The sequence below is a fragment of the Corvus moneduloides genome, chromosome 16, assembly GCF_009650955.1.
Source record: "Corvus moneduloides isolate bCorMon1 chromosome 16, bCorMon1.pri, whole genome shotgun sequence".
Taxonomy (NCBI): domain Eukaryota; kingdom Metazoa; phylum Chordata; class Aves; order Passeriformes; family Corvidae; genus Corvus; species Corvus moneduloides.
The window spans coordinates 2513404-2540120 of record NC_045491.1 but is presented as its reverse complement, the minus strand read 5'-3'; the positions used below and the strand labels follow the sequence as shown (position 1 = coordinate 2540120).

General features: G+C 43.4%; 1 protein-coding gene across 1 annotated transcript; it reads right to left on the bottom strand.

Moving 5' to 3' along the window:
* Positions 1 to 14303: 14303 nt before the first annotated feature.
* NPTX2 (neuronal pentraxin 2) lies at positions 14304 to 23770 on the bottom strand. The gene is made up of 5 exons (XM_032126196.1): positions 23215 to 23770; positions 21634 to 21850; positions 18962 to 19206; positions 17176 to 17355; positions 14304 to 15953 (listed from the first exon to the last, which is right to left on the bottom strand). The coding sequence occupies exons 1-5, from the start codon at positions 23665 to 23667 to the stop codon at positions 15726 to 15728; spliced, it is 1323 nt and encodes a 440-aa protein (XP_031982087.1). The 5' UTR covers positions 23668 to 23770; the 3' UTR covers positions 14304 to 15725.
* Positions 23771 to 26717: the final 2947 nt, after the last annotated feature.

Below are 26717 nucleotides of genomic sequence, written 5' to 3'. Positions count from 1 at the left end.
AAATCTGTTCGTACAACACAAGCATACACACACACAGTGTTTGTATACACATTAAAGTTATTTGCCATAGGGAAAAAAAATAATCATGAGGAATCAGAAAGTTAAAAAAAAAATAAACCCATACATGTTCTAAGTCCTTTTAAAGCAGTCTGAAGTAGCCAGTTTATCCTTCTTCAAAATGGCACCAGCTTCTGAGATAATGGCCACAGTGGCCAGCAATTTCTTTGCCATTTACAGTCTGGCTCATTTTCCATTTTTATTTTCTATCTTTCCGATATTATTATCTAAATACATGCAGCCTTTCCTCTGCTGAGGAGAAACCTTAATATTTTGAAAATTTTACTATTATTTTGCGCAATAATAGGGTTAAGTCATTACAATTTAACCTCACTGACTCTTAGGAGATGCACACTTTATTGTGTAGCCTTGAGCCTTGGTATAACAGCAATGGTTTTCCATTTTAATCACAGCAGTTTTTTAACCATTTAGTAGAACTTCAGAAACTTCTTGCTATCTTTGACCAAAGATGAGGGACAAAATGTCAAAGGGATGATGAAAGTGTGTCTGTATATAAATACCTGCACACATGCACAATATATATGTATTTTTATATACTATGTTTATATAGTTAGCAGAGTTTATAGTTATACAGTTATATACTTTATATAGTTATTAAACAGTTATACACTTTATATAGTTATTAAACAGTAATATTTATAAACTGCATCTCACTTTTTTGCAGCATATCTTTTCAGATCACCTTCTGGGAATGCCTAAGAGCCAGCTATTTGGATCTGTGTTTGTCCTAGCATATTTCATACAAACCTTAGGAGCAGGTGGTAAATAAACTGAAAATAGAAATTTATAAAACTCTAAGCAATAATGTGGTTGAAAGTCAGAACTGCCACCAAAAAGAGCTCTTCAGGATTTGGACTCACCTTCCACTCCTCACCATGGTGCAGGTCACCGTATTCATACCAAGAAAAGCATCCTTCTAGATACTTAAATTTTAGTTCAGAGTTCAAATTGGGTAGAGAACTGTAAAGACTTGAACAGAAAGAAACCTGTTGAGCCCTAAGTCTTCTTGCAAGTAGACCACCTCTCATCTACAGGTTCTTATTTTTCTGGGAAATGTCAATTTTCTTAAGCCGATTTCAAAGAAGTGTGTATCTCACTGAAACTCTTTTTGTCTTATAACCACTCCAAACTTTCCAAGATTCATGTTATGAACACTGTATTTATTCTTAACCATGCTCTTTCTGATACTTCTCTTAGGTGAACAGAGCCAGTGTGTGCACAGACACAGCACAGATGATTGCTGCTGCATTTCACTGTAAGGTGCTTTACCTGGAGCAAAATCAGGCCTGGGATGTTCAAGCAAACCCTCAAATTCAGAAAGACCAGCTGGGAAGGACAGCATGTGAATGCCTTAATAATAATTTAACCTCTCATAACATTCAAGCAAAATTAGTTATATTTAAAAAACCCAAACAATTTGACAGCCCAAGACAGTATGGGCTTTCAGAACCATGCAAATGAAGATCTCAGTCAAGTCTGGACAAAACCAAGAGGCAATTTTAGGACCTAAACCCAACAAAAGGAAGCTGATCTCTCGCTGCAGGGATATGAGTTTCCCAGTGCCCAAAGGCTGGCTGGGAATGCAGGCACAGACCAGCCCTTCCCAGCAGGAACTCTCAGGCTCTTAAACCACAGCGAGCACCAGGCAGCTCCAGTGGAACTCAGCTCTTGGCAAGCTCTGCTCATCTCCTTCCTTATGCACAAAGCCCCTCTCCCCCTGCAGCACCCACAGCACAGCACCCACCTGTGCCCGACACCTCACTGGCTCTGCCCACACTCCCAGTTCTCCCAGTCTGAGTCTGTGCTGTGCTGCAGGCACAACGTTTCCAAACAGGAGAGGCCACCCTGAACCTCAGAGTAATACATTTTCAGCCAGCAGCACTTGAGTATTGGGGTGTCAACACGAAACATTATTTCTCCTAAAAGGTCTTTATTAGCAAACACAGGCATACTAAATATCTAAAGCACAGTTCCATGACCTACTGCTCCTTACAGTGTAAGGAGAAAGCAGCACACTGATCTGCTGAACGTACAGCTGGGTTCAGTTTAAAGGATCACTGAGTAACAATCAAGATGCAGCAGTGCTGGGCACTGGTTATTCCACAGCACAGCAGGGCTCATATTTAACAATAATGAAACAACAAGGAGGCCCATCTTTTTTGTGGCTTCAGTTTTATTGTCCTCAGTAGCTATTTGCAGGGAAATGCTTGTGGAGAAAAGGGTTCAGCTCGATTCAAAAGAAGTTGTGCAAAGCCTGGTTTGGGAAAGACTAAACCCCACTGTAATCTGACCAGACCAGCCAGGTGCATCTCCACTGAAATCTTTACAGCTGTGTAGCATAAACTAGAAGAGATCAGCAGTAAGGACCAGATTTAGAAATTAAAATGCAAAGAGGAGGTAAGAAAAACGTCATCCATCCCTTCCAAAGAATGTTTGTAAAATCAGGTGGGTTTTACACTCTAAAATAAGTAGCTACCAACTCAAAATGTTATATTTAAAATGCAGCGTTATTTTAGACATATTTTGTTTGTGAAACTGGTCGGGATGGACTAAGAAGGGAGAAATTCCTGGATCTATACCTCCCCCAGACATTTCCCAGACATTTGAGTGCCCAAAATATACACTACTTTCTGTTATTTGATTCCATGGCAGCAACAGTTCTTTCTCCACAGCTACAGTGTTCACAGGCAGAAAAATCCCTTGGTTCCCTCCAGGCATCCAGCCCCCACCCTTATACTGCTGATACCCAGAAAATAAACCTACTTATTGTGCCCTTATTGATTTTGAGGAGCTCGAACATCTTTGGGAAACAGAGTCTACAACTCGAATAAAGATGATCTGATTAACTCTGAAATTGTACTTATTGCTACTAGACCCCTTTTTTCTTCCTAATGGGATTATTGATTTAGAGTTTATAGCAACTTAAATGTAACAACAAGACATGCTGTGGACAGAGATAAAGCAAAGAAAGAAATGTTCACTTTTAACACAGAGGAAAAAGTAATTCTTCTCTGGGCATATCAGTGGAGATAGAACAGCTTTAAAATAAATGATTTGTTAAGCATTTTCTTGTAAAACCCAGGGATGCATGTATTTGGTAGTGTTCCAAGGGACAGAGTAGCTTTCATCTGATGCAGCAGCACCTCCCTCCCTAAACATGCTTCTGTCTTCCCCCCCGAGATGGTTAATCCTGGTTTGTAGCAGCCCTGGAGAGAGGCCTGGCAGGGAGGAATGATGCAAGAACTGCCTGCGAACAAAATGTGAGGCTCTTAGTTTGGGCAGAAGAGGCCACTGACTTAGACCAGCACAGAGAACACAAGCCCATCACTTTCCCTCTCCCATAAATGAGATTTGTAGAAAATCTGAGACCTCACAAATAAAGGCACATGTAAGAAAAACATACCCAGATTCAGCAGTCAACACTATTATTAACCCCTGGATTTTTACTTTTTAATGAATTGCACACAATAGCACATTTACAGAATTGCCTTTGGAGTAAGGGGCAACAACCAGATAGCACATACTGTGTGCAAAAAACCACAAGTTATCCTCAGTGCAGATATGCTGCAGAATTGTTACTTCATGTAGAATTTGCATTGTTTTGCAGAGCAAAAATTCAGACTGATTCTTCAAAGAAAAGGAAATCTTCTCCCCCTGCTGCAATTCATGGAGAAAGAAAAGAACAAAAAAAACCAAGCAAACAAAAAATGAAAACACAAAACCCCCTACCTTGAAAATGATGCATTTACCATAACAAAATACCAATATCCAGTCCAGTTTTACAGAGCAGGACACACTGAAGTGTCCTGAATTAGGAATGGGGCCGTTTTCCAGAAATTCAAAGTAGCCCTTCTATTTCAGCTACCATGAAAGACAAAGTTGACATGTACACCACAGAAGTTTTAAAAAATGGGTAGAAAAGTTCAGAGGCAAATTAAACAGGAGCTCAGTGCTAAAACCTGAGCTTGCTGCAGAAGTCTCAGCAGAATGTTAATGTCAAGAACTACCTATTTGTAGGGGAACAGTACACACTGTACTGAACAGCCTGAGATCCAACCCCTAAATAAAAGGGGTGCAAAAAAAAAAAAAAAAAGAAAGAAAGAAAGTAAAAGTGAACAGGTATTGACCAGGTCCAGGGGAATTGCTGGGAGGAAAGACCACATGCACAAATTAGGTAGCTGAAGGCTACTGGGATTCCAGTTTGAAGATATTTATTGGACCACTTTGTAGTTTCAATTAAAAGTCCATACGAAGAGAATTGAGTGGGGTAAGTGACAGATCTTCAAAAGCAGATGTCTACAGGGAAGCATTAGCAAACAACTGGGTGTTCCACATGGATTCATACCAGGCCTGGCATACTCACCACTCTCAATACAGAAGTAAATATATATTCTACTAGCAGAGAACTTACAAACTGTACAAAGGACAACACAGCAGTAAATTAGGATGGAAAGAGGCCAACACACTGGCCTGGATGGCTTAAAAGTTTGAGGTCTTTCCAACAAAATAGGCTTCCATAGAGCCAAGACACAAAGCTCTGTGTCTAGGAACAACAAGAATTCAGCATGAGAAACTGCATCCTAGAAAGCAGAGTGAATAAAGGATTTGGACAACAAAAAGAACAAGCAATTTGTTAGGCATTCCCACTGGCAAAGCTATCTAATATCATCCCTGAGTATATGAATCCAAGAACAATGTCTGGGAGTGCAGATGATATTTGACTTCTCTAGAGGGGTTGGCAATAAGCAGTTCCTGCTTCGGACCCAGTGCTGGGGAAAGACTCATGATAGCAGAGAAAAAAAGGCACAAAAGTGTTAAGTGCAAGAAATAGCCCAGAATGTTCCTAGTCCTTAATGCCACAGGCAGAAGATGGCCACTGCTGGCTTGGGAATAAAGAGTTCTCAAATTGCTGTGCTAGAGTTTTCAAGAATACACAGTGTGCAGCAAGGAACTTCAAACTCTTTCCTCTGCCTGTAATGGCTCAAATCCAGTCCACCTGATGTTAGGCACCTTCTGTATCTCCAAAGTTAATAGCATAGTCAGAAATGCCAGTCCTGGGAAGAGAAAGTTCTTTCCAAATAACATCTCAAATCTTAAAGGCATCTTCAGCACACCTGTCTTTTCTACCCCTTAAGGAGAATTTCCACAATTCCCCAATACCGTTTTGGGTCCCTTAAGCAGAACTGGTTCTGTGCCAACCACCTGCAGGGGACGAGAAAAGTGCTTCACTCTGCCCCACTGGGCCACACTTGGGCCAGGCTGGGGTCCTCACTAAACTTTTTGTAGCTGTAACTTTCTTCTAAAGATTTTCTTAACTGAATTCAAATATTTCCATTTCATTTTTAACCCTCATGTAATGATGCTTTTTCCTCCACGATGCACCCCTCCACATTATTAATTTCAACACATGATGGTGTCTCCTGTTAAAAATTCCATAATAAATATTATTGCCAAGTGCTGATGAGCAGATTTTAAGCAGCATTTAAAGATTACAGGACCAAGGTAGGTCAAGTTATTTTAGTTCTCTCTGGAATCTAGAAAGCTCTTTTAAGCTGATTTTATGACGAACCCGATTGCCTGCTTTCATGACTAGAAATTCACCATATCTAATCCCCTTGTTTCATGTAGCAGAGCGTGCTGAGTGACACATGAGTGTTTCTCTTTGTCCAGCTTAATCAACCAGCTGCAGTTGCATTCAATCACCTTTCCTGGTGAATGAGCCTTCCCTCACTACAGCTTCATCTAGAGAATAAATTGGTACCCACAAGGAGAGCAGGAGTGCTGATGGTTGTGCTGCAATGTTGATTCAGACCCTCAATAATACTCTGTTTGCATCAGTGACCCATCAGGATGCACATAAACAGTTTGTCTTAGTCCAAAAGTAATGGGAGATAAAGCGAACTAATTCAGCTTGAAGCTGAATGCAGCAGTACATGACCTGAATGCCAGGTTTTTTGGTGGAGCATCTGATTAAAGGGAGTTAAAACTCCCTGTAGCTGTGTGAGCCTGTTTGTCCTGTCAGTAGCCAGGGGGAAGAGGGGGACACCCTCTTAAGGACACCTGGGCAAGGCAGCCAGCAGATATAGAGGATAGAGAGCATGCCCAAAGCACACGTCCCTCCTGATTGGAAATTAATTTATGTGACCTGCACACAAAATCTCCGTTTTGGGGTGGATTGCACACCCTGGTCTTGAGCATCTCCTGCTCAAGGACTCTCACTGACTCCCTCCTTCCAGCTGTTTTACTCTGTGCGCAGCTCCCTCCTAGTTTTAGCTCTTAGCACCTGTAGTGGTTAAAGACTATAATGACACAAGCAGCTTAAATAGAAAAAAAGCTGTAACAGGTACCACTGTCCTGATTTTTGTACCCGCAGGAGGTATTGGGGTAACAAAATCTTTCAGGGGACACAAAACCTTTGGATAGACGAATCCAAAGGAGCTGTTAGACTAAGATTTGGAAACTTGCTCTCAGTAGCAATCAATAGTCACAAAGAAGTTTCCTTTCTCTCAGCAGCTGTGTGTGTTTAGAGGAAGACAGACATCAAACCCAAATTGTGTGCATTTAAGTATGACCTCCGAAACAATTATGGCAGCAAAATATAGAGCAAACTAGAGCTTAATGGCTCTATTCAAGTACTTTTATCTCTAAAGGGACTGTTTCAGAAACACAGCTGAACCCAGAGACATGGCTTTGATTTCCTTCCCCCACCCTTCCAATTCAGAAAATAATTTAAATTCCGCAAGTGCTAAATTGACCTTGCATTCTCCTCTGCTTGCCTGCTAACTACTTTAACAAGTGGTGCTTCCAGCCCTTCACAGCACATCCAGAACAGAGAGTGATGCAAATGTGAACTGATGGGATCAGAGAGCTTTACCCTACCATCAATTTCTATATAAATCCAGATGGGACATCAACAGGAATTCTGCAGACAGGAGATGACCCAAAGCAGCACTAATAAATCTTGCTGTTGTCATGTTGTTCTGTTACACTCCCATCCTTTTTGAGGTTTAAAATATTACAGCAATTCCCATCTGGGGCAAGGCCCAGAATGTAATTTCCTTCTCTTCTAATTCTTTCAGCTGACAAGGCTGTCAACAGACAAGTCTCGGTCATTGAAATCAAGGTAGTTTCAGAGAGCCAGCAACATTCACAACTTCAGAGAGAAACTATGCATTAGCAAATACCATACAGCTTAGCATAGCTCTTCACTGAATCAGCTTGCAGTTGTCACTTAAACATTGATAATGCAACATAGTACAGTGATTTTTAAGGCTCTCTAAAAATCTCCAACGAGTCTTGATTTTCTGCTCCAGATGGATTTTCAAAGTCCTATTCGGAATTCACCCTGCTTGTTAGACAATATCCATGTGCACTATTCTTAGAGGTACACTTTGATTAAACAAAGATTCATGGGCTTCTGTTTTGAATTTGTATTTTTCAAAGCCAAAAAAAGCATACAGCAATGTTTCAATAATGTCTGAAATGCTGCTCAGAGTACACTCAAATAACAGAGAGCTCGTGTAACTGGATTTGTGCCGTGCACTATTACAACAGCTTTGCTAATCCAAGAAGATGTAGAGGTAGCAAAGGGATGCTGAGGAAGTGCCATAGCAATGTTTTAGGATCAGGTAGTCTCTGTCATCTCTTCAAGACACACAATCTATAAACAATTGTCATCAGTAGCCTTGTATGCTGAGCAGAAAGGAGAAGGCAGTGCTGTGGAACAGTTTTCTGGGAGTTCTTCCCACATGAAGGAGTCTTTATTGGAAGTTAAAAAAACCCCTCAGATGCAACACATTGCATATTGCATAGACTCCAGTGAACAGAGGCACTAAATCCAAAGCCCTCCAAAGCCAGTGGATTGTTCCCAGAGCTTTAGCAGATTCCTGACCACCCCATTGTACAGTCAAGTCCCTGCCTTTCGGAACTGTAGCACACAGCTACTAAAAAGCAACTGTGAAGAACCATTTCTCAATAACACTAAAAAAAACAGAAACAGCTGAAGAGTCTTTATCAGTCACATATCCCCAGAAGCACACAAGAACCATTGGCAAGTCTGACACGGGTTTCTACAGCAACACTCTTTCACCTTGGCATTTAATTCAGATTGCTCCAGAGCACTCCTGTCTGCATCTGGAAAAATAAATGATTGTCCTCCCAGTAACAAAAAAGGCTTTGATACACACACCCCTCACAGGACAGGAGAATGGATTTAAAAGCCCACCATTTGAAGGTGCAGTCCAGCCTCCCGAGATACAAACCTGACTTTTTGCCAAAGTCCAAGGGGAAGATGGTTCTTTCCATACCTACAACAATCACAACAGACATTATTTCCAACACCCAGTGCTGAATTCAGACACAGCTTTCCCCTTACCTCACACACTGCCACGGTCACAGTTCTTCCACTTCTCCCCTCAAGTGGTTTATGCTGTTTCAGCCCCCTCCCTGTCTCTCCTCAAGTGTGAGAAGTCTGCTACCATGAACAGGGAAAAATAACTACATAAAGAGAACTGCTGCTTCTTAGCTCAATGAACACCACTGAAATTGGCATCCTTCAGTGGAAAAACAAGTGTGTGAGTGACCACCTTTGAATGTAAGCACTGAATGGAAAACCAGGACACAAGCCAAGAGATATTGGCAAGATTCTTTTATTACCTATTACAATGAAGGTAGATTATTTTTATTTTCAGTCCCCACCCTCAGCCGCCAGAAACTTGCCTCAGGGGCTGGTGGAGGATGGGAAAGAATTAGGGAGAGAATGTCTGACACAACCCATCCACCAAAGAAGTTGCCCCAAGATTTAGTCTGCAAATGCCAAGCAACACTCAGTTTCACACATAAACATTCAAGGAAGATAGCAAAGCTAATATTTCAGTTAAAGCAATAAATCCTCCACCTTCTCTGTTTTTCTGAAATGGCTTGGTATAAATTCCCATCTATGATTTTTTTGCCGTATCAGAAAAGGGACCTGCTTATTTGGCAGGGATATTTATTGTGCTCAGCAAATGCTAGCACATTCCCCCCTTTAACACATACAACCCAATCTCTAAAAACTTGCCTTCTCACTGTATCCTTAAAATTACTGAGTGAAAATACAAAAAAAAAAAAAAAGGAAAAAGACATAACAGACTCCAGTGATTCAGAGTAACCCGCTCCAGCTTGTGTTTTTAAAAATAGCTTTAAAGTCACACCAGATTTTTTGTTTCATTTTTACCAGCATGTTCAGACTTGTCTCAAACAGTTTCCTGTTCTTCTCCCATTCAAGTCTATGGAAATTTTGCCTTCAGTGTAATCAGAAAAAGAAAATCAGGCATATTCAGTCCTAGTAAAGTAATCAGAAAGGCATTAAAGGGCACAGCCTAGTGAGGGCTACACATCTCTAAAGTCACTTTACAGCCATCCTTTTTCAAACTCTGCCCATGGTGAAGTACAGAACAGATGTCACTGAATTTCTGGGACCTAAACAACACCTCGTGCCAATTCAGCTCATGGATCTGAACAGGATAAGAAGATTAAAATCATGGCTACAGCCCTCAACAGGTCATCCTTGCAGGTCCCTGCATCTTCATCCCCTGGAAAATGCCAGTCCCAGTCTCCAGGAGTGAGCAGCTGACCCCTGAGCCATCAGAGGGCAGCCTGAGGCCCAAGAGTCACCTACCAGCCCCTTCCCCTCCCCAGGGCTGTCAGATGTGGCCTGTGGCTGTTTGCAGCCAGCCCCCCTCAGGCTCTGCTCACCACAGCTGAGGAAGCCTTTGCTCCTCCCCAGGCTTTGTGCATCCTCCTTCCACTTGTGCACACAGAGCCCCACCAGCCTTCAGGCAATTCCCAGAACAAATAGGCTGCTTGCTATTTTCAGCAGGAGCCACTGTCATTGCCTGGACTCACGTCAAGGCAATATTTTTCTTATGTCTTTTCCAAATCCCAAGTGTAGGGAAAAAAGAAAGACATTATCCCCCACGTAGTTTGTTCAAACTGATGTGCCAGGTCTTAAATTAACAAGTGAGAGCTGCATTCTGTCCCAAATACTTTGTCTAAAGCTCTTCCAAGCTGACCTGTGCAGTCAGTGGTGCCTGAGTAACCATGGCAGCATATCTGAACAATGCCAAATACTTTTGAACAGAGCCTGGAGCTGCTGATGGACGTGAGTAGGGAGCTGGATCTGCTGTTCCCCGAGCCCAGACTGAGAGTGATGATGGGCAGGTGACAGCACTGGTACAGCCTCAGCATTAATATTGCAGCACAAGTGAAAATGGGGACCAAACCAGCTCTGGGAGCCTCCTGAATTGCCTGGGTACCTGTGGCCACCATAGTGACCCAACCAGGCAGTTGTGACCACTGCCTTGCAAAGCCTTGGAGGCCAGTGGTCACAACTGGCCAGTGTTCCATTTGACAACAGCCCCCACCAGGCCAGAAGCCCAAAGCACACACTGACAGCTGTTTGCCAGTTACATGAAATTATACTTGATGCAGAGAGGTATTTACCTACTGCAATTATCCCTGGAGCTCGAAGTATCTGCAAGACCTTAGAAGCCTTGAAAAAGCTAATTAGTGCACTGCCATAAATAATTTGATCTCTTAGGAGGATATGTACTCTCTACACAGTAAGTAACAGCTTTCTTTAATCGAAAAAAAGGATGATTTGCCCATGTATATCTCTATTTTATTATAGGTGTTTACCAACCATTTATAATTTGCCATAAAGAAAGCAGGAAAGCAATAAATAAATAAATAAAAAAAAATAGACCCTGGCCTAAAACACAGCTCATTCCTGTGAGCTACACCATCCCTGGAAAGCAAATCTAGGTCTGTTCTGTTTTGTCAGACACAAATATCTCCTGCAGGGAAATCTCACATAAAATTAAAAGTCAGTGCAGATCACTCCTCCCAGACCCTTTTGCAGCTGCAGAGGTAGAATAAAGCTGCACAGGACAACCTCTCCTGGGCTCTGCATCAGGGAAGAGGCAGCTGCCTGCTCTGTTGCCCTCTAAAATGGGAGGAAAACCAATTGCTGCCTGATACAGTAAAAACAGCCATTCTGGAACCACAGCAGGACAGCACATCAGGTTTTCCAGTGCAAATCAACAGCCAACACCAAGTAAAATAAAAAATCTAAACAAAAGGAAAGTTATAAATCCCCTGCTTAGCTAGTGTTGTTACCCAGAAGTCTTAACATACTGCTGAGGTTGCCCTTTAAAGAGGTTTCCTTTCATCTGGTGAGGTCAGCAGAGCAATCTCCAGTAGTGGAGATAAGCCTGGGTGACGAACCCTGTTACAGTAACATAAGGAATTTAAGTTCCTCATAAGCTGGTTTAAGTGTTTTGAAAGACAAAATGTAAAAGAGCATCTAGTACCTTAAAAACCACCTAAATCCTCCTAAGAAATAGCCATTGTTACTTTTCTGAGTACTTACTTTTGAAAAGCACTCCAGAACTGCTGCTGGGCACAGCTTGGTGAGACGAAAATGAGGGCAAACCTCTTGCAAACTCCTTTTAGCATGGAAGGGAAGCACACCCAGTGCCACAGAGGCTCCAGCCAGCCCTGTGCGAGGTCAGCTCTGCCCCTGAGACTCAGGACAAGCTGAGAGGCAGCGAGGGAACAAGTGGGTACCACAGAGGTCACTGCTCAGCATCCTTCACATGGCAGGAGCCCCTGGGAGCAGCAGTGCCAGGAGCTGGACACACGTGCTGGGAGCCAGAGCAGGTGAAACACCAGAGCACCACCAGTAAATGAAACCATTTCTCTCTCTGGCATCAAGCCATCAGGGAGCTTCTGTATTTGAAGCTTTGCCAAAACATCAGCCCAGCACTCCTGTGGAGAAAGAAATGGCCCCTTGAACTCCTTGTGCAAATTTATACTTTTCTAAGAGCAGCCTTTTAGAAACAGCCATAGCCAGAGGGGCAATTAATTCAATTCTTTCCAGAAGATTTTTAGCTCTGAAAAACTCATGTATTATTTAAGCCTCACAGCTAACCATGAACATTATCAAGGTCCAACTTTCTCTTTGTGAAGGGGAAAAAAAGATCCAGAGACCTTTTGGTGAAAGATCTCTGGAAAAAATCCCACATAACCTTCAACCCCCACCACGATTCCCCAGATACCAAGAGAGACCTTTCATTTCTGGGGGGAGTTTGGCAGTACCTAACTCTCTCCATCAGCAGGGCCCTTGCTGTGTCTTGCCTCAGATTTCTACAGGGATCATCACCTGTGGCAGAAGCCTCAGCCAAACCAGTGTCTCTTTTTAGGGTTTCTACACTCCTAGCAGGATTCAGGATGATGCAATAGAAGGCAGCTGATCTTCCCTCCCAGCCTGGGTAAATAAAATCAGCTGGATGAAGAATCCTTACACACAAAGTCAGGTGCCATTAGCAAAAAAAGAAATAATCTATAGCTACATAAGCATTTTTTTAGAACAACCATTACCCTGATTGAGAAGGTGACACCTTTAAACACCTAACACAACACAGCAGTTTCACTACTGACCTGCTTTTCACCTTTGGGAAAGGCCTGAGGGAAACCTGATCTCTGAAGAAAACCAGAATCAGCTTCTCCCTGGCAGTCTCATGTATTCACACACTGGGGAAGTGTGTGTAAAAATGGGGGTAGAGCTTTGCTGGTCTTCCCTGCATTTCTGACACCTAAATCAACAGCTCAGCGAGCAAGTGCAGCCCAGCCAAAAGCTGCCTGGATCCAGGAGTTTGTCTCCCCTGCACAGGGGATCCCAGAGGCAGAGGTGATCCTCCTCTCCTCACCTACAGACAGCAAGTGCGTAGCTGGGGCCTTCAATCAAACACCAAACACATGAGATGACCCACATTTTCTAGTGGCCAGCCAGTTAGTCAAAAAACTCATCTTTGAAGAAATATAACCTGGATTTAAACACACCAAATGCTCAATTTGTTGTCAGCCAACGAACCAAGGATGTACAGAAAGGATGGTGCAATACAGAGACTGAAGAGCATTCACAGCCAAGCAGCCCCTGCAGACCTGCCCAGTTACAGCCCCGAGGATGTTGGCTTGTTGGGATCACTGATACTGCCTTTAGGAGTCCCAGCTCTACCTGGTTTAAAATAAAAACATGTTTTCTAGAAATCTGCATTACTGCATGCTCCAAGTGCTGTCACTCATCTTTCCGTAAGTTATTACTTCTGCATTCAGAGCAGTTTGGGAACTGAAGGTTGTGTTGTCACTTCCACACTCCATAAACAATATAGATGCTGGAATGTGGCAATATTTACCCCTGTTTTGCCATCAAGTTGGTATTTAAAACAGCAGACCCCAGCACCCAGCATTCAGCAAAGCATCCAAGACAATTTCACTGTTGCACCTTTTAAGAACAGAGTGAAATATGTGTAACTCTAGGGTTTAGCTCCTTCAGCTTATTTTGAAAAAAGCTGATAAATAAAAGTGGATTGACTGGAGGGGTGATGCCTCTTCTGGGCACCAGCCCCTGGGAGATGATAATTTTGCTTTTTGTCACCTCACAACACATATTCTTTTGATATGAAGTGAGTTTTGTGGTTTGTTTTTTCCTTAGGGCAGGGAAAGTACTGCTGTAGGTTGGGGTTGCAGCATGTGAGTGCATTTTAAAGCCAATCAGAATGAGAACACTTGAAATAAAGTTGTCAAATGTCTCATAGAAACCTCAGACTCTCCCTGGTCAAAGACAGTAGATGTGGATAACCATTTGTGCCCTGGCTGGTTGGTCCCTTACAGGCAGCACCTGCAGCTTCTTAGCTCCTCAAGCAGATCATCTGGTTTGCTGTCAGACCCACAGACACAGCCAGCCCTCTACAGCCTGCCCCAGGGTGGTGCCTCTGCTCTCACACTTCAGTCACCTCAGTGGTGAGCAGCTCTGTTCACACTGGTTTGGACACTCACGTTTCCTACTTTCACTACTTCCACCCAGAAGGGGTCACTTCCAGTTTATCAAAACCATCAAATTAAGTATGAACTATGTTCTGTATCCCAGGCCAGGGCAGCAGCAGCAGGCAGAGCCCAGCTGGAGCTCCAACACCCACCACACCCAAATGCACAGACCCTCTCCACTGCTAAGGCTCCACACACCTAAGCCCCCTTTGCTTGAAGATTGTGATTTAAGGCATTTAGGGAATAAAGAAAACTTCTTACAAGACTGTACTTCCACCAGTCTAGAGAGCAGGTGAATTCATAAAAGCTATGAAAGAGAATACTCAGCGTCTTGTGTGACTATAAAAGAATCAAGAGACTCATTTTACAGTGCATTTTAATTAAAAGTTCATTATAAGAATTTTCTTTTAAGAACAGCATACTACATATTCATGGAAATATGTAACTTTACCCTACAAATGGGACTGTCACCATATTATTCTTACAATTCAAACATATGAAAAATAAAATATGATATTTAGCTTTATAAATTCCCCCTCCCCCCCCTTTAAATCCTTTTCCTTTTAAATAACAAAAGTATTAACTCTTTCCCAGTACAGTGCATTTGCTATCTGCGAGCCACAAACCAAGTAGTCACATCAATGCCAAGGAAACAGCAACATTGTTTGCAAAATATTGAGAGAAAATGATAAAAAAATATAGTAGTCAGCCCAGTGCTTACAGAAGAGACAGTCAACAAGAATTGAAAAAGCAGCACATTTTCATATTACGTAGGACCATTATAATAACATATAAACCAGTGCAGAAGACTTTTATGCTGGAAAAATAGATAGCAATTCTCAGCAAGCAGAAACTGAACTTTGGCACTTGCTCATAAAAAGGCCTTTCAAAGCAAAACAAAATGGAAATTCACTTAATCACAGCTTGTATATTTAAAAAAATAAAGACATTGACTGAAGCAAGAGAAACAATAGAGAAAAGCTTACAAGCCAGGTCACTAGGAATTCAGTACATTCAGCCTACAGAAAAAACAAGTACAATCTTTCATCCACCCACCTATGCTGGGATCCTGGCTAGCAAAGGACAGGCTTTGGGACAGAACCTCACCTGAAGCACCTCTGCTTCAGTGGAGCTGTGCTGACTAAACAGCCCTTTCTTCAAACTGAACTGGTACAATGTGTCTCAAATACATCACCTCTTTATCATAACATAAGGAATTCTAATCTGCAAATTAAAAAGCAAAAGCCTTGCACTCAGACAGTGGCTGTTCTGCTCTACCCATAGTTGCACCATAACCACTGCAGTGTAAGGATTAAGTGATTTTTTTTTTTTAAAAAGGGCTAAAAAAGAATGGCTTCAGTTCAAAGGGGAGACAGTAGACTGGAAGGAAGGGTTCACACTCAGCCTGTTAATCCTGGTGCTGTCAGCACTGCACATTGTCAGGAACATGACAGTGAAGTGTGCATGGCTGTTCTCCCTCCCTGCAGAAGAACTGATGGTTTAAGTTCAGGCCTAACCAAAAGGCTGCTGCAGGCCAAAGTGTATTTTTGGATCAGGCCATAGGAAAGCAAGGGCTGCTCTAGCCAAGAAGTGCTCCTTTCATAGTCAGGCTCGATGCCCCAAACTAGCAGCTATCTTTGCACTGAGGCAGTTTACTCAATTTTTTTTTTAATTCTTTCAAGGAGTTAAGACTGGGGAAGGGCAAGGAGAAAAATAAGTGCTTTAGATTGCACAGAAGATTGTCCTACTAAAGGGGGCACTTGGATGGGAAGTGATCACAGCTACAAGTCAAGCAGACGCTCCTCACATGTTTCCACAGGCCATTTAGTAGCACCTCCAAACACATCCACATTGTTATCGACCCAGGGGATGATGTTGCCAGGCATGTTGATGGAGCAGTTGGCAATATTCATGATGTCTTCAGCTTTTAAAACCCTGTCCCATATATTGAACTGGCTCATCTCCCCAACAAAGGCTTGAGTTGCATCAAATCTTCCTCCTACTGTGTCCTTTAGGCACACAAGAGTTAGGATTAGATGAAAAGGTTATTTTGGCAATTTCCTCTTCAAACTTGAAGTCCCTCCCCACCCAGCCCCACTGCTAGAAAGAGGTGCAGAGTTAGGTCACAGAGATGAACGAATTCAGGTTTCTAGAAGGGCAACACTGAACAAGGCATTCTATGGAACAGTAACAAGCTCCAGCCTGAACTGTGTCAAAACAACCGAAGGCAAGCAGTGGTGACTGCAAAACACCACAAAAAGGCTGCACATAACCAACCTTGCCCTCAAGCAGCAGAGCAGGACGGCAGCTTTAAATTTTGAGGCTAATTAAAGAGCCACTTTGCAAGCTTAGCACAGGACAACTCCTGCAAGAACTGCAGAGATGCGTAAGGTTACCCTGAAAGCTTTATGGCTATAGATTAAACCATAACTGCAGCCCTTGCCCAATTGTCTGCAGGGCCTGTGAGAATTGATCTTTGGGTCTAAATACACAGGTTTTGTCCGGTTGTAACAAATGAGTGATTTAAACTGCCACTGCATAAGCCTAGAAGTGTTTGCTTGCTCCATTCACTACCCAAGGACAGAAATCACTCATTTTTGGTGATCACACTGACATGGAACTGAGAGCACAGGATGGAACCAAGCACAGTGCAGGCAAATAGCACAACAGAGATAAAGGAAACCTGCCAGACACTCAGCAGTGAGCTGCAGCATCTGCTCTGCAGAGTGTATTAGGGTACTGAACTGTCATTTATGTCACAGATAAGTATCCACTAAAATCAATATCAAGACAAAACTAACTTTTCATTGCTTCACCGTGAACCCGGGAATCCTGAAGAAAGACTATTTCCTACTACTTGGTAGAATATTTACATTTTGTAGTAAATGTATAATATAAGTAGAGAAATAAAGTGAAGCCAAGAGCCACACAGTTCACAGGCAATTGCTTGTGAGATGCTAACTAGAAAGGCAAGCTTCAAAATCCTTTGGGTTTTTTTTTCAATATTCTAAAAGGACTTAACAACAACAGGAATATTCTGAATATTTAATAAGTGAAACAAATATACCAATGTGTGATTGCATTAAGTATTTGTTGCCTTGTTTCAGTCTTCCTGATACTGTGTATACAACAGGACCAAGTGTTTAACAGAGAAATTCTCACAGCTCTTGTTTGTTTGGGGAGTTTTGATTTTGTTTTTCTTTAAACCCTGGAACACTGTCATTCACTCACCTGTTCCTGACCCAGGATCAAGACACCTCCAGGTTTAATTGGGTGCCAAGGAGCAAGATTCTCCCCAGTGCCAAGCTTCTCTCCATCCTGAAAAGCTTCCCACATTCCATCTCTGGTTGTCCATGTTATGCAGATATGATGCCATTTTCCATCACTAATGAAGAGAGGGAGCTGGGCAACCTACAAAAAACAGAATCATGCATGTGGCAACCCAAATCTAGCAGTTCAAAGCCAACATGTAAAGAGGGACAGTATCTACTCTGTCCTCAAAAGCAAAAACTTTAGAGGCAGGAGTTAGTCCACGTCCTACTCTGTAGGATTCCACAGAACCACAAAATTATTTAGGTTGGAAAATCCCTCTAAGATCACCAAGTGCAACCATTAACCCAGCACTGCCAAGGCCATCACTAACCCATGTCCCCAAGTGCCACATCTACACCTCTTTTAAATACCTGCAGGGATGGTGACTCCACCACTGCCTTGGGCAGCCTGTTCCAGTGCTTGACAACCCTCTCAGTGAAGAAATTTCTCCTCATATCCAATTAAAACTTCCCTTGGCATAACTTGTGGCCATTTCCTGTTTTCCTGTTGCCTGTTACTTGGGAGAAGAGACCAACCCCCATCCTGCATATTAATCTGTGGCATTTGTTGTTTAAATCTCAGTGCTGAGTCATAACTTTCCACCCAGTGCTCACATTAAGCTCCTCTTAAAATCTGGGGCTTGCCAGCAGCATTTGTAGTAACAACTTTGACTAATGGATTTGTCTGCTACCAGGAAAACTTGTGGGAACAGTTCCGTAGGCCTCACAATAAGGAGAAATCATGCTCCTTTAGGAATTTGATCTGAAAACTTACTCAGGTCAACATCAAGACATAATTGCAGTGGGCTATGGAGCAGCTGTGATGTGGAAGAAAAAAACCCTCAGAGAATACTGAGACTACAGACATAATACTGAAGAGGAAAAAAGTCATTGCTAAAGATAAGCAGACTCAAGTTTGCTTCTCCTCCACAAACCATTAAAAATAATTGGTTATTGATCTGGGAGGATGATAGGACTGTTAGAAGTCCATAATCAGCCACATGACAAACCACCTGAGTTGTGCAGGTAAACACCTGATCCCTCAGAGCAGTGAGTTACCAGGAGACCTAACTGAAGGTGGGGAGAAAGGAAGCATTTAAATACTGCTTTAATGACAAGCTTCAATGGGTCTTGTTTTCTTGAAGCTTCTTTCTGAAGCTTGTCAGAAACCATCAATGGTATGAAGTAGTTGTATCTAAAGTCAGAAAAATCATGTTTAAATTGATGTTCAATCACCAAGTATAACAAAACCAGACCATTATGTGGAGAGCCTTTTGCTCTCTGTCTTCTGCAAAATCACTCAACATTTGTAACTTCTACAATTGGAAAAACAGAAATACTGCAGCTGGCTTAGATCTCACAGGTCTTGCAGTAGTGTGGCTTCAACTACTGCTTGTGTTTCATACAACAAAAAAAAAAAAACCCAAGAAGCCAAGACCTGCTTGTAACTTCAGATAACACCTAAGTGTGTGCACATCTCATATCAAGCTGCTTTGTCTCAACACACCAATATCTGTACCATTTAACTTCTGTTTCAAGTGCTTTGTTCATAAAAGCAACTTGTAATCAGCAAGTGGAAAACAGACAAGCAGACAGTACCACCTCAAAGGCTGCTCTCAGAGGGAAGGAAGGAGTCAGTGCAAAGGTGCCAAACAGTCAGGCCTTGTTCAGGTTATGCTGACAACAAAGGGTTCATCAAGTCTCACCTTATCATTAATCAGCAGTTCAATTGGATTATTCCCCCATTCTATGAGGACAATTTCATTGGCTTGCCCGGGAACAGCATAAGAGAATGGAGTGCCAATTCCAGGAGAAGCACTTGACCTCAGCCACAAGCACACAGTAAAAGCATAAAGCTCTGGCAGAGTCTTCTTGATCTTCCCATACAGGTAGTTTGTGCGAAGAGGAAGGGAGACTTTGAATTCATCAGGTGACTTAAATGCACTGTTACCTGCAAGTACATGGAGCAAGAAAAACCTTTAACATTAAGCAAAACAATGTATTGGTAATTCAGGCTAAGACACAATTGATATTGAGAATCTTTGGCTTTAATCACTTTAGAGAGGTACAGGAAAAAAAAGTATATTGAAGTAGTATTTAATGAATGTTGCTTTTGCTGCACATAAAAATACAAATAGATTTTATCACCATTGTGAAAATTATTTCGTTTATTTCTGCTCATTTAGAGCAAAAGAATAGATGGCAGAACATCTTCATTGCCTAGTTCATGGCTGGTGGCCTGCCTATTTCCAACAATTCAAACTGGTTTAAAAGAAGTGATATAACCCAGTGAGATATTCTGAGACATGCTTACAAAACTGAGAACCCTTAAGACCAAAACTTTCTGAAGATGCAATATTCTGTATCCTATACTTGATATAGATGCTTATAAATAATTTTCTAGAATTAAGTATTAAGAAATAAATCCCACATCATGCCACAAAATACAACCCACAGTTCTGTAGTAATGTCACCCTCAACTTTTTAGCAGCCTGTTCTTCTGAGTCTCACTCATTTCCTTTCCTACATTCCTGAAAAAAATTTAATTCCCTTGCCAAATTCACACTTCAGTCCAAATGAAAAGCTGTTGCCACAAAAGGTTGCCACAACTCTCATATGTATTTTTTAAACCACTGGCATTCTCTCAGTTCCCATTCTCAGACGCAACTGAAGTGTTTTGGCTGCATTTTTCACAGAACGAGGGGGTGGGAGAAGAAAAAGCTTCTCTTTCTCTTGAATCTGTCTTGAGGAACTTAGAGAACTGAAATGTTCTCAATTCTAAGCAAATAAAAAAAGCAGGGTCTTAGGGTAATGTAGAACAACCTCCATTAGGCTGCTACAACCAACCTCACACAGAAAACCAGAAACATATCCCATTAAAAGAGCAATTATTTTTGGGCTAGATGGGCAAAAAATACTGCATTTTAAATAAAAGCACAATAGAAATACTACTTTCAAATGAGGTCAGATCATATACAGTCTGTATTTAACACACAAAAAAAGATAAGTTCTTAGATCACTATTACCCTGACTTTGATTTCACAGATGAACCAGAACAGCTAAGCTGTACAGTAATAGAGAGCAAATTGCACAACTAAAAGAAAGACTTTATCTTGGTTCCTGTCCCAAATTCTCCACTTCCCTGGAGACTTAAGACAGCCCTCACTCCCCACACAAAAAAATAAAGGTGGGAACAGGTTATTTTTAGCCTAACTGAATTACACATTCTCCCACCACTCTCTCTTTCTGATATGAGTCACATCTTTCAGAGACAAGGACTATCTATACTTGACACATAAGACATTAACAGGCCACTAATTCTCCACAGCTTTAGTTGCAGGTTAGGCTTTATCTTGGCTCTCAGGAAATACTAAAAGCCAGTAGAAGATCATCTTCCTCCTTCCCTTTTCCCCTCCTTCACACTTTTTAGATGAAAGAAGAATAGATACAGTATTACAGAAAGGGGTCCTTTAGGCTGCATTTCTAAACTCATGAGATATGCATGTTTGTACCATTTGGAAGGCATGTCCATTAAGCTGCTTCTAAGCAGAAAGTTATTCACCTTGAGTTATTCACTCATTTAAGGATTGGGCAGTGATATTTACTGCCACTCTAGCCCTACACGGTCCACCCTGTACCTGTATACAGTCAATGCAGAAAGAGTTCTGTGCTTTAGGTCACTTCCACAAACATTTGTAATTCAAATAAACAGACTCTACTCAAGCAGAGAGATCTCAGTAATAATTAAGTCAAGAATCAGAATGAATGACTAGGATTACGAGAGTGTCCCCCAGTGGACCATGTGTAATCTACTGTAAACTCTGAAGGCTGTAAGCTTGGAGTAGGGCACAATTCAAGTATCTGCAGCTATCCAAAGTCATAACCAGCAACAAAAGGAAAGGTCACCATCAATACTTCCAAAGCATCAGGAAACAAAGCTGATATAAAATGCCATTCATGACATCAAAGGTAGTTGTGCTACTTAAATTTAGCCCATATGACTCTCAGTCCAAATAAAGGCAGTCCTACTCAGATGTGTGCTTGACATTATGTAGCTATTTACACCCATGCCATACTTATTCCTATCTCCACTTGCCTCCTTATAGATCTTTCCATCCCACAAACACTAAGAGTTTCATCCTAGCCACCCACACACGACAAATTAAGAGACAGGAAGCCAAAGCCAGGCAACTGGCTGTCAAGCAAGAAGCCTGTGATTAAAGAAAAAGGAGAATCCAAGTATTTGCACTGTCACCTACTATTTAGTCCAGTACCTTAATGTCTTCCCCTCAAGGCCCAAATTTAGTCTACTGCACTGGAAGGAAGGAGTAAGCAAAATTAATCAGCATGGGGAAGCACTTAGATTCTGAGCAATTACCTTTCTCCAATTCAGACACTCTTTCTAGCAATGCATTCAAGGCTGTCTCTGTCTTCTGCCGGTGGGCTGAGGTCTCATTGTGAAGCAGAGACTTCTCATCCTCCAACTCAGCCACTTTGCTCAGGAGTTGGCGCTCCAGGTCCCCGAGCCTCCGCTGAAGCATCTCCCGCAGGTCACTGGGCAGGGCTGCATAGGACACGTTGGCTCGGAGCTGGTGCTTTAGGGGAAAGCAGAAAAAAGAAAAAAAACCTGTCACTTCTGAAACAGAAACTGTGAAATGCAGATATGCTCCTGATTCAAAGGAGGGAAGTAAGATCATGGAACTCTCCAGCAAGTACAGAAGAGGTACTGCTTTTTAGCACTTGTCATGCTCAGTGCTTTTATCAGCACTCTAGCTAAACAGTTCCTGAAACAAAAGGGCACTTTTGTTAGAGGCTTCCAGCACTTTATATGAAGGAGTTTTCATACATTTAAGTTCAATAAAATCAATGTAGGGAGCAGGTCTGATGCACTCCTATTAATATGTATACATGTGGCACATAAGACAATTTTTGCTTTACTTACTGTTAGTGGCAAATAAACAGAAAAACTATCACTTCATCTCAGATTAAAAATTAAGCTACTTTGAAACCAGATTTACCAAAGTCAGGTGCTCTTTAGATCAACTGTAAGTATTAACCAGTGAAAGTATTCTTATTCGAACTGGAAAAAAAAAAAGGTACCTCACACTCTCAAAGAAAACTGGTACCTTTAAAGATACTAACAAAACGTTTCCATCTACCATGTTATTCTAGTGGAGTTTCTCTTCTACAGCCCTAAAAAGAATGCTTCAGGAAGACAGCAGTAGTAATAAAAGGATGTAATACTAACAGCTCATTCGAAACTGCACTTGCAAAGCAGTGCTGACAGAACAGCTTTTCAGAAGTTACTCGCCATCCTCACATCAGCACTGACTGAAGGACAGCAGGACGACACATGTGAGGCTTTCAGGGTGTGAAAAGCAAAACAAAATCAGCGTGAATCCTGTGAGGAACCTCTCTACAAAACCTTTCCATGAACAGCACTCAAAACATGGGCACTGTCCAAAGGCTCATGGAAATCACTTATCGGTGGGCTTGGACCAAATCCCCTTTCTGTTCAGAGGCGCACAGAATCGAGCTCTTTTTATTCTATGTCAGCTCTAAGTACATCATCTTATCTGCACCATCTGCCCAACACAATCTCCTCATTACCACTGGTCTGTTCAGCACCATATGCCGAGGTCTTACTGCCCAAGACGTCAGCTTTGTACCTCAAACCACATGAAGTCACATTCCCAGAAAGAGAGATTTACACATTATTAATACAGAAACTAAGCTGGTGACAAGCAGGGAAACCATAATCTTCCCCCACGCAGTGGGAGAACACATTCAAGAGCAGCCCCTGAGGGTTTTTACCATTAAAGAGAGAAGATAAATAACCAAAAGAACATGACAAGCCAACCGAGCCGCTCGCCCCCGGGGCTGGGCCAGTTTGGATCTGTCTCCATAAGGATCCCGAAGTGCCCGCTAGACGTGAAGCGGCTCCGCTGCCCGGCCCTACCTCCAGGCTCTCCAGCCGGTCCTTCAGGGTCTGCATGGTGCGGCTCAGCTGGTCGATGACCTGCGCCGGGTCCCGCGGCAGGTCGCCCATCGTGTCCTTGCCCTTGCCCACCTCGTTCTTCCACGCCCCCGCGGCGGACTTGCCGTCGGCGCCCTCGCAGCGGCTCAGCTTCCCGGTGAGCTCCCGGATGGCCTCCCGCTGGCTGCCGATGGTCTCCTTCTGCTGCAGGACGGTCTCCCGCAGCTGCAGCACCGTGGCTTTGAGCTCCTCCTCGGGGGGCAGCGCGCCGCCCTGCATGGGCACGGGGGGCAGCGGGCAGCCCGCGCCGGCGGCGTCCAGCGGCACCGAGGTGCACACGAAGCGGCTGCCCGGCGGGCTCTCCTGCTCCCCGGCCGGCGACCCCCGCCCGCCAGCAGCTACGGCGAGCAGGAGCCCGGCGGCCACGAGCAGCATCCCGGTTGGCGAGCGCAGCGCCCGCTCGGCGGGGCGGCCGGGGCCGAGCCGCGGTGCCTGGAGCGGGTCCCGCCGCCCCGTCCCGTCCGACCCGTCCCGTCCGGTTCCCCTCACAGCGCTCCCGCGCCCGCCGCCGGCCGCGGCTTTTATGGGCAGCGAGCGCGCGGGGGGCGGAGCCCGGTTCGCACCGCGTGCGCTGGTTGGCTGCGGGCGGCGCTGACATCAGGCGGGGCGGGGCCGGGAGCGCTCCGGGACCGGCCCGGGCCGAGCCCCGCGAGCCGCGGCGGGGCCGCCCTGGGGCCGCCCTGGGGCCGGAGCTCCTCCCGGGCCCGGCCTGACCCTCTCGGTGTCTGCTCACACCCCGTGTCCCTTGTCCTCGCACCACCCTCCGCGGTGAAGAGCCCGGCCCCGTCCACCTCGATGGTCTCTGCCGACCCCGCTCCTGCTTGTCAGTGTCTTTCTGGTACTGAGCGGGTCAGAACTGGACCCGGCACCTCGGGGTGATCCACGCAATGCCGAGCGAAGGGATTATCCCGTCCCCTCCACTCGCTGCCTACACTGCTGCTAATGCAGCCTGGGATACGGCCGGCCTGGGCCAGCTCTTGGACCTAAAAGATAGTGCTGTCAGAAAAACGAGAACGGTTCAAGATGTGCATCAGTATTCATCAGTGTTATGATGGAGGGGAAAGGAACAGGGACATCGTACTCATTAGAGTATGAAAATTCTATGCTTGGACCACAAGACCATTGTTGTTTAGGTATACTGTTTGTGGCATCCAATATTTTTAATGCTGATCTCTTTATTTACGTGAGTTACTTGAAATTTATAGTCCGTGAAGGCTTTTATGTTTTCCGAGTGACATACAAACACCAAACAGTTCTTGCAAACTTCTTGTGGAAATGCAATAAAAACTGTTACCTCACTGGAAAAATAGAGAGACAATTTCCTTATGCATCAGCAGAGGCTGCTCTTAGGACTCCCAAATCTTTGAGCAGAAGTTCAGATTTTCAGAAAACTTACATGTATGGAGACGAAAGACATTTTACCATAGGGTCAGTAGCTCCTACTATGAAATACATAACTTACTTAATAATAATGAATAAAAATTAATAAAGAATATGTAGTTGAAAATAGTTTTAGCTTTTTTTTCAGTCAGTATGAGAATTGCTTTGTTACAGAATGAATTAACAAGTTTCCAGGAGTGTGTACCACAGGGACAGTTAAATCTGATTGTTTCATGGAGTCCAATTTATTTGTTCAAGTCTTCAGGCAATGTCCTGTTTAAAGTCACAGGAGTCAAAGGGAACTGCAGCCACTGTCCAGCCAGACAGCTGAGATGCAGCTCCTATTGCTTATTCGAGGGGAGAGAACACCGGGGGCAGGCAGAGTTCAAATGCAACCAGAAGCTCCAATTTCCGTCTGAACTCCCTTTGTCTGGAAACCAGGTCTCAGGAGACTGTGCTGCTTCCTGGGTGAATGAAAACGTCCCCACTCAAGTGCAGAGGCTCTGACTAATGCCTGGTTAGACATTTCACTCCTGTCGAAATCAACAGCATATCGTTGCTTCATCACTTGGCTGATTAAAATTCTGGATGCTGCAGTGAGGAGGACCAGGCAAGAGCACCAGGAACGTCTCACCTGTCAACACAGGGTCTTTGCAGTCCACATAAGTCAAAGAAATATTAAAGCTTATGCAGAATAATGTACCAGAGTTATTGCTCTACATGTAAAATTAATCAGTCCCATCTGTATTGCATTACAGCTCATTTCTCCCAAATTTCATGTGAAGCGGTATGAAAAAAGTAATAAAATAATTGTAAAATGCTGGATATAGCCTGTAGGACAACAGTAGTCAATTGCTTTTACACAGGTTGATTCTACCCTCTAAAGTATGAATTATGATGGCACCCTGTGCAAATAACCTCACATTACTTCAAAATAAACTTCAAACTCCTGATCTTGATTTTAAAGCCCACTTTACAATTCAGAGCTGTTCTCAAGCAGATTTTGACTGAATGCACGACTGTAATAAAGGCATTGCATCCTTTTAAATTCAAGGAATGTATAACTTGGAGGTTTTGCTTAATTATAGATAGATTTTTGTCATGATCTCTTATTCAGACAAGCTGAGGAACAATACGAGCAGCAGCAAGCAATAAACATCTGACTTCCAGAGTTCTGTAAGGTATATGATGGTAAATTGCTCATGACAACAAAAGTATTGTCCTTTATTACTCTACTGTTTCTTCTTGACAGGAGAGGTCAGTAAAACAGGAAAGAATCCCAACAAAGACACTCAGAAATGTCAGTTATCACACAGTGGGGTATAAATGTGGAGGACATGGGGAAAGACAGGTATTATCCATTGTGCTTCTTAATATCCTTAATATTTTGCTACGGTACTTCAGTGCTTTCAGAATAAAAGGGAGGTGATTGCCCTGCTCTGCTCTGCGCTGGTGCAGCCTCACCTCGAGTTCTGTGTGCATTTTTGGGCACCACAATATAAAAGAGTCATTAAACTAATAGAGACAGTCCAAAGGAGGCCACAAGGATGGGGAAGGGTCTGGAGGGGAGGTCCGGTGAGGAGCAGCTGAGGACACTTGGTCTGTTCAGTCTGGAGGACACTCAGGAGAGACCTCAATGAGGTCTCCAACACCCTCCTGAGGGGCAGAGGAGGGGCAGCTCCAATCTCTGCTCCCTGGGATCTGGGACAGGATCCGAAGGAATGGCTGGAGCTGTGTCAGGGGAGGTTTAGGCTGGATATTAGGAAAAAAAATTTCACCCAGAGGGTGTTTGGATACTGAACAGGCTCCCCAGGGCAGTGGTCACAGCAGCAGCCTGACAGAGCTCAAGAAGCATTTGGACAATGCTCTCAGGCACAGGGTGTAGGGCATTGCAAAGGCTGTCCTGTGCAGGGCCAGGAGCTGGATTTCAGTGATCTCTGTGGATCCTTTCCAACTCAGAATATTCTGTGATTCTATGAACCCAAACAACATGAATTACCCCACTTTACCCCACTTGCAGATTCTAAGACCTAAATTTAATGCGT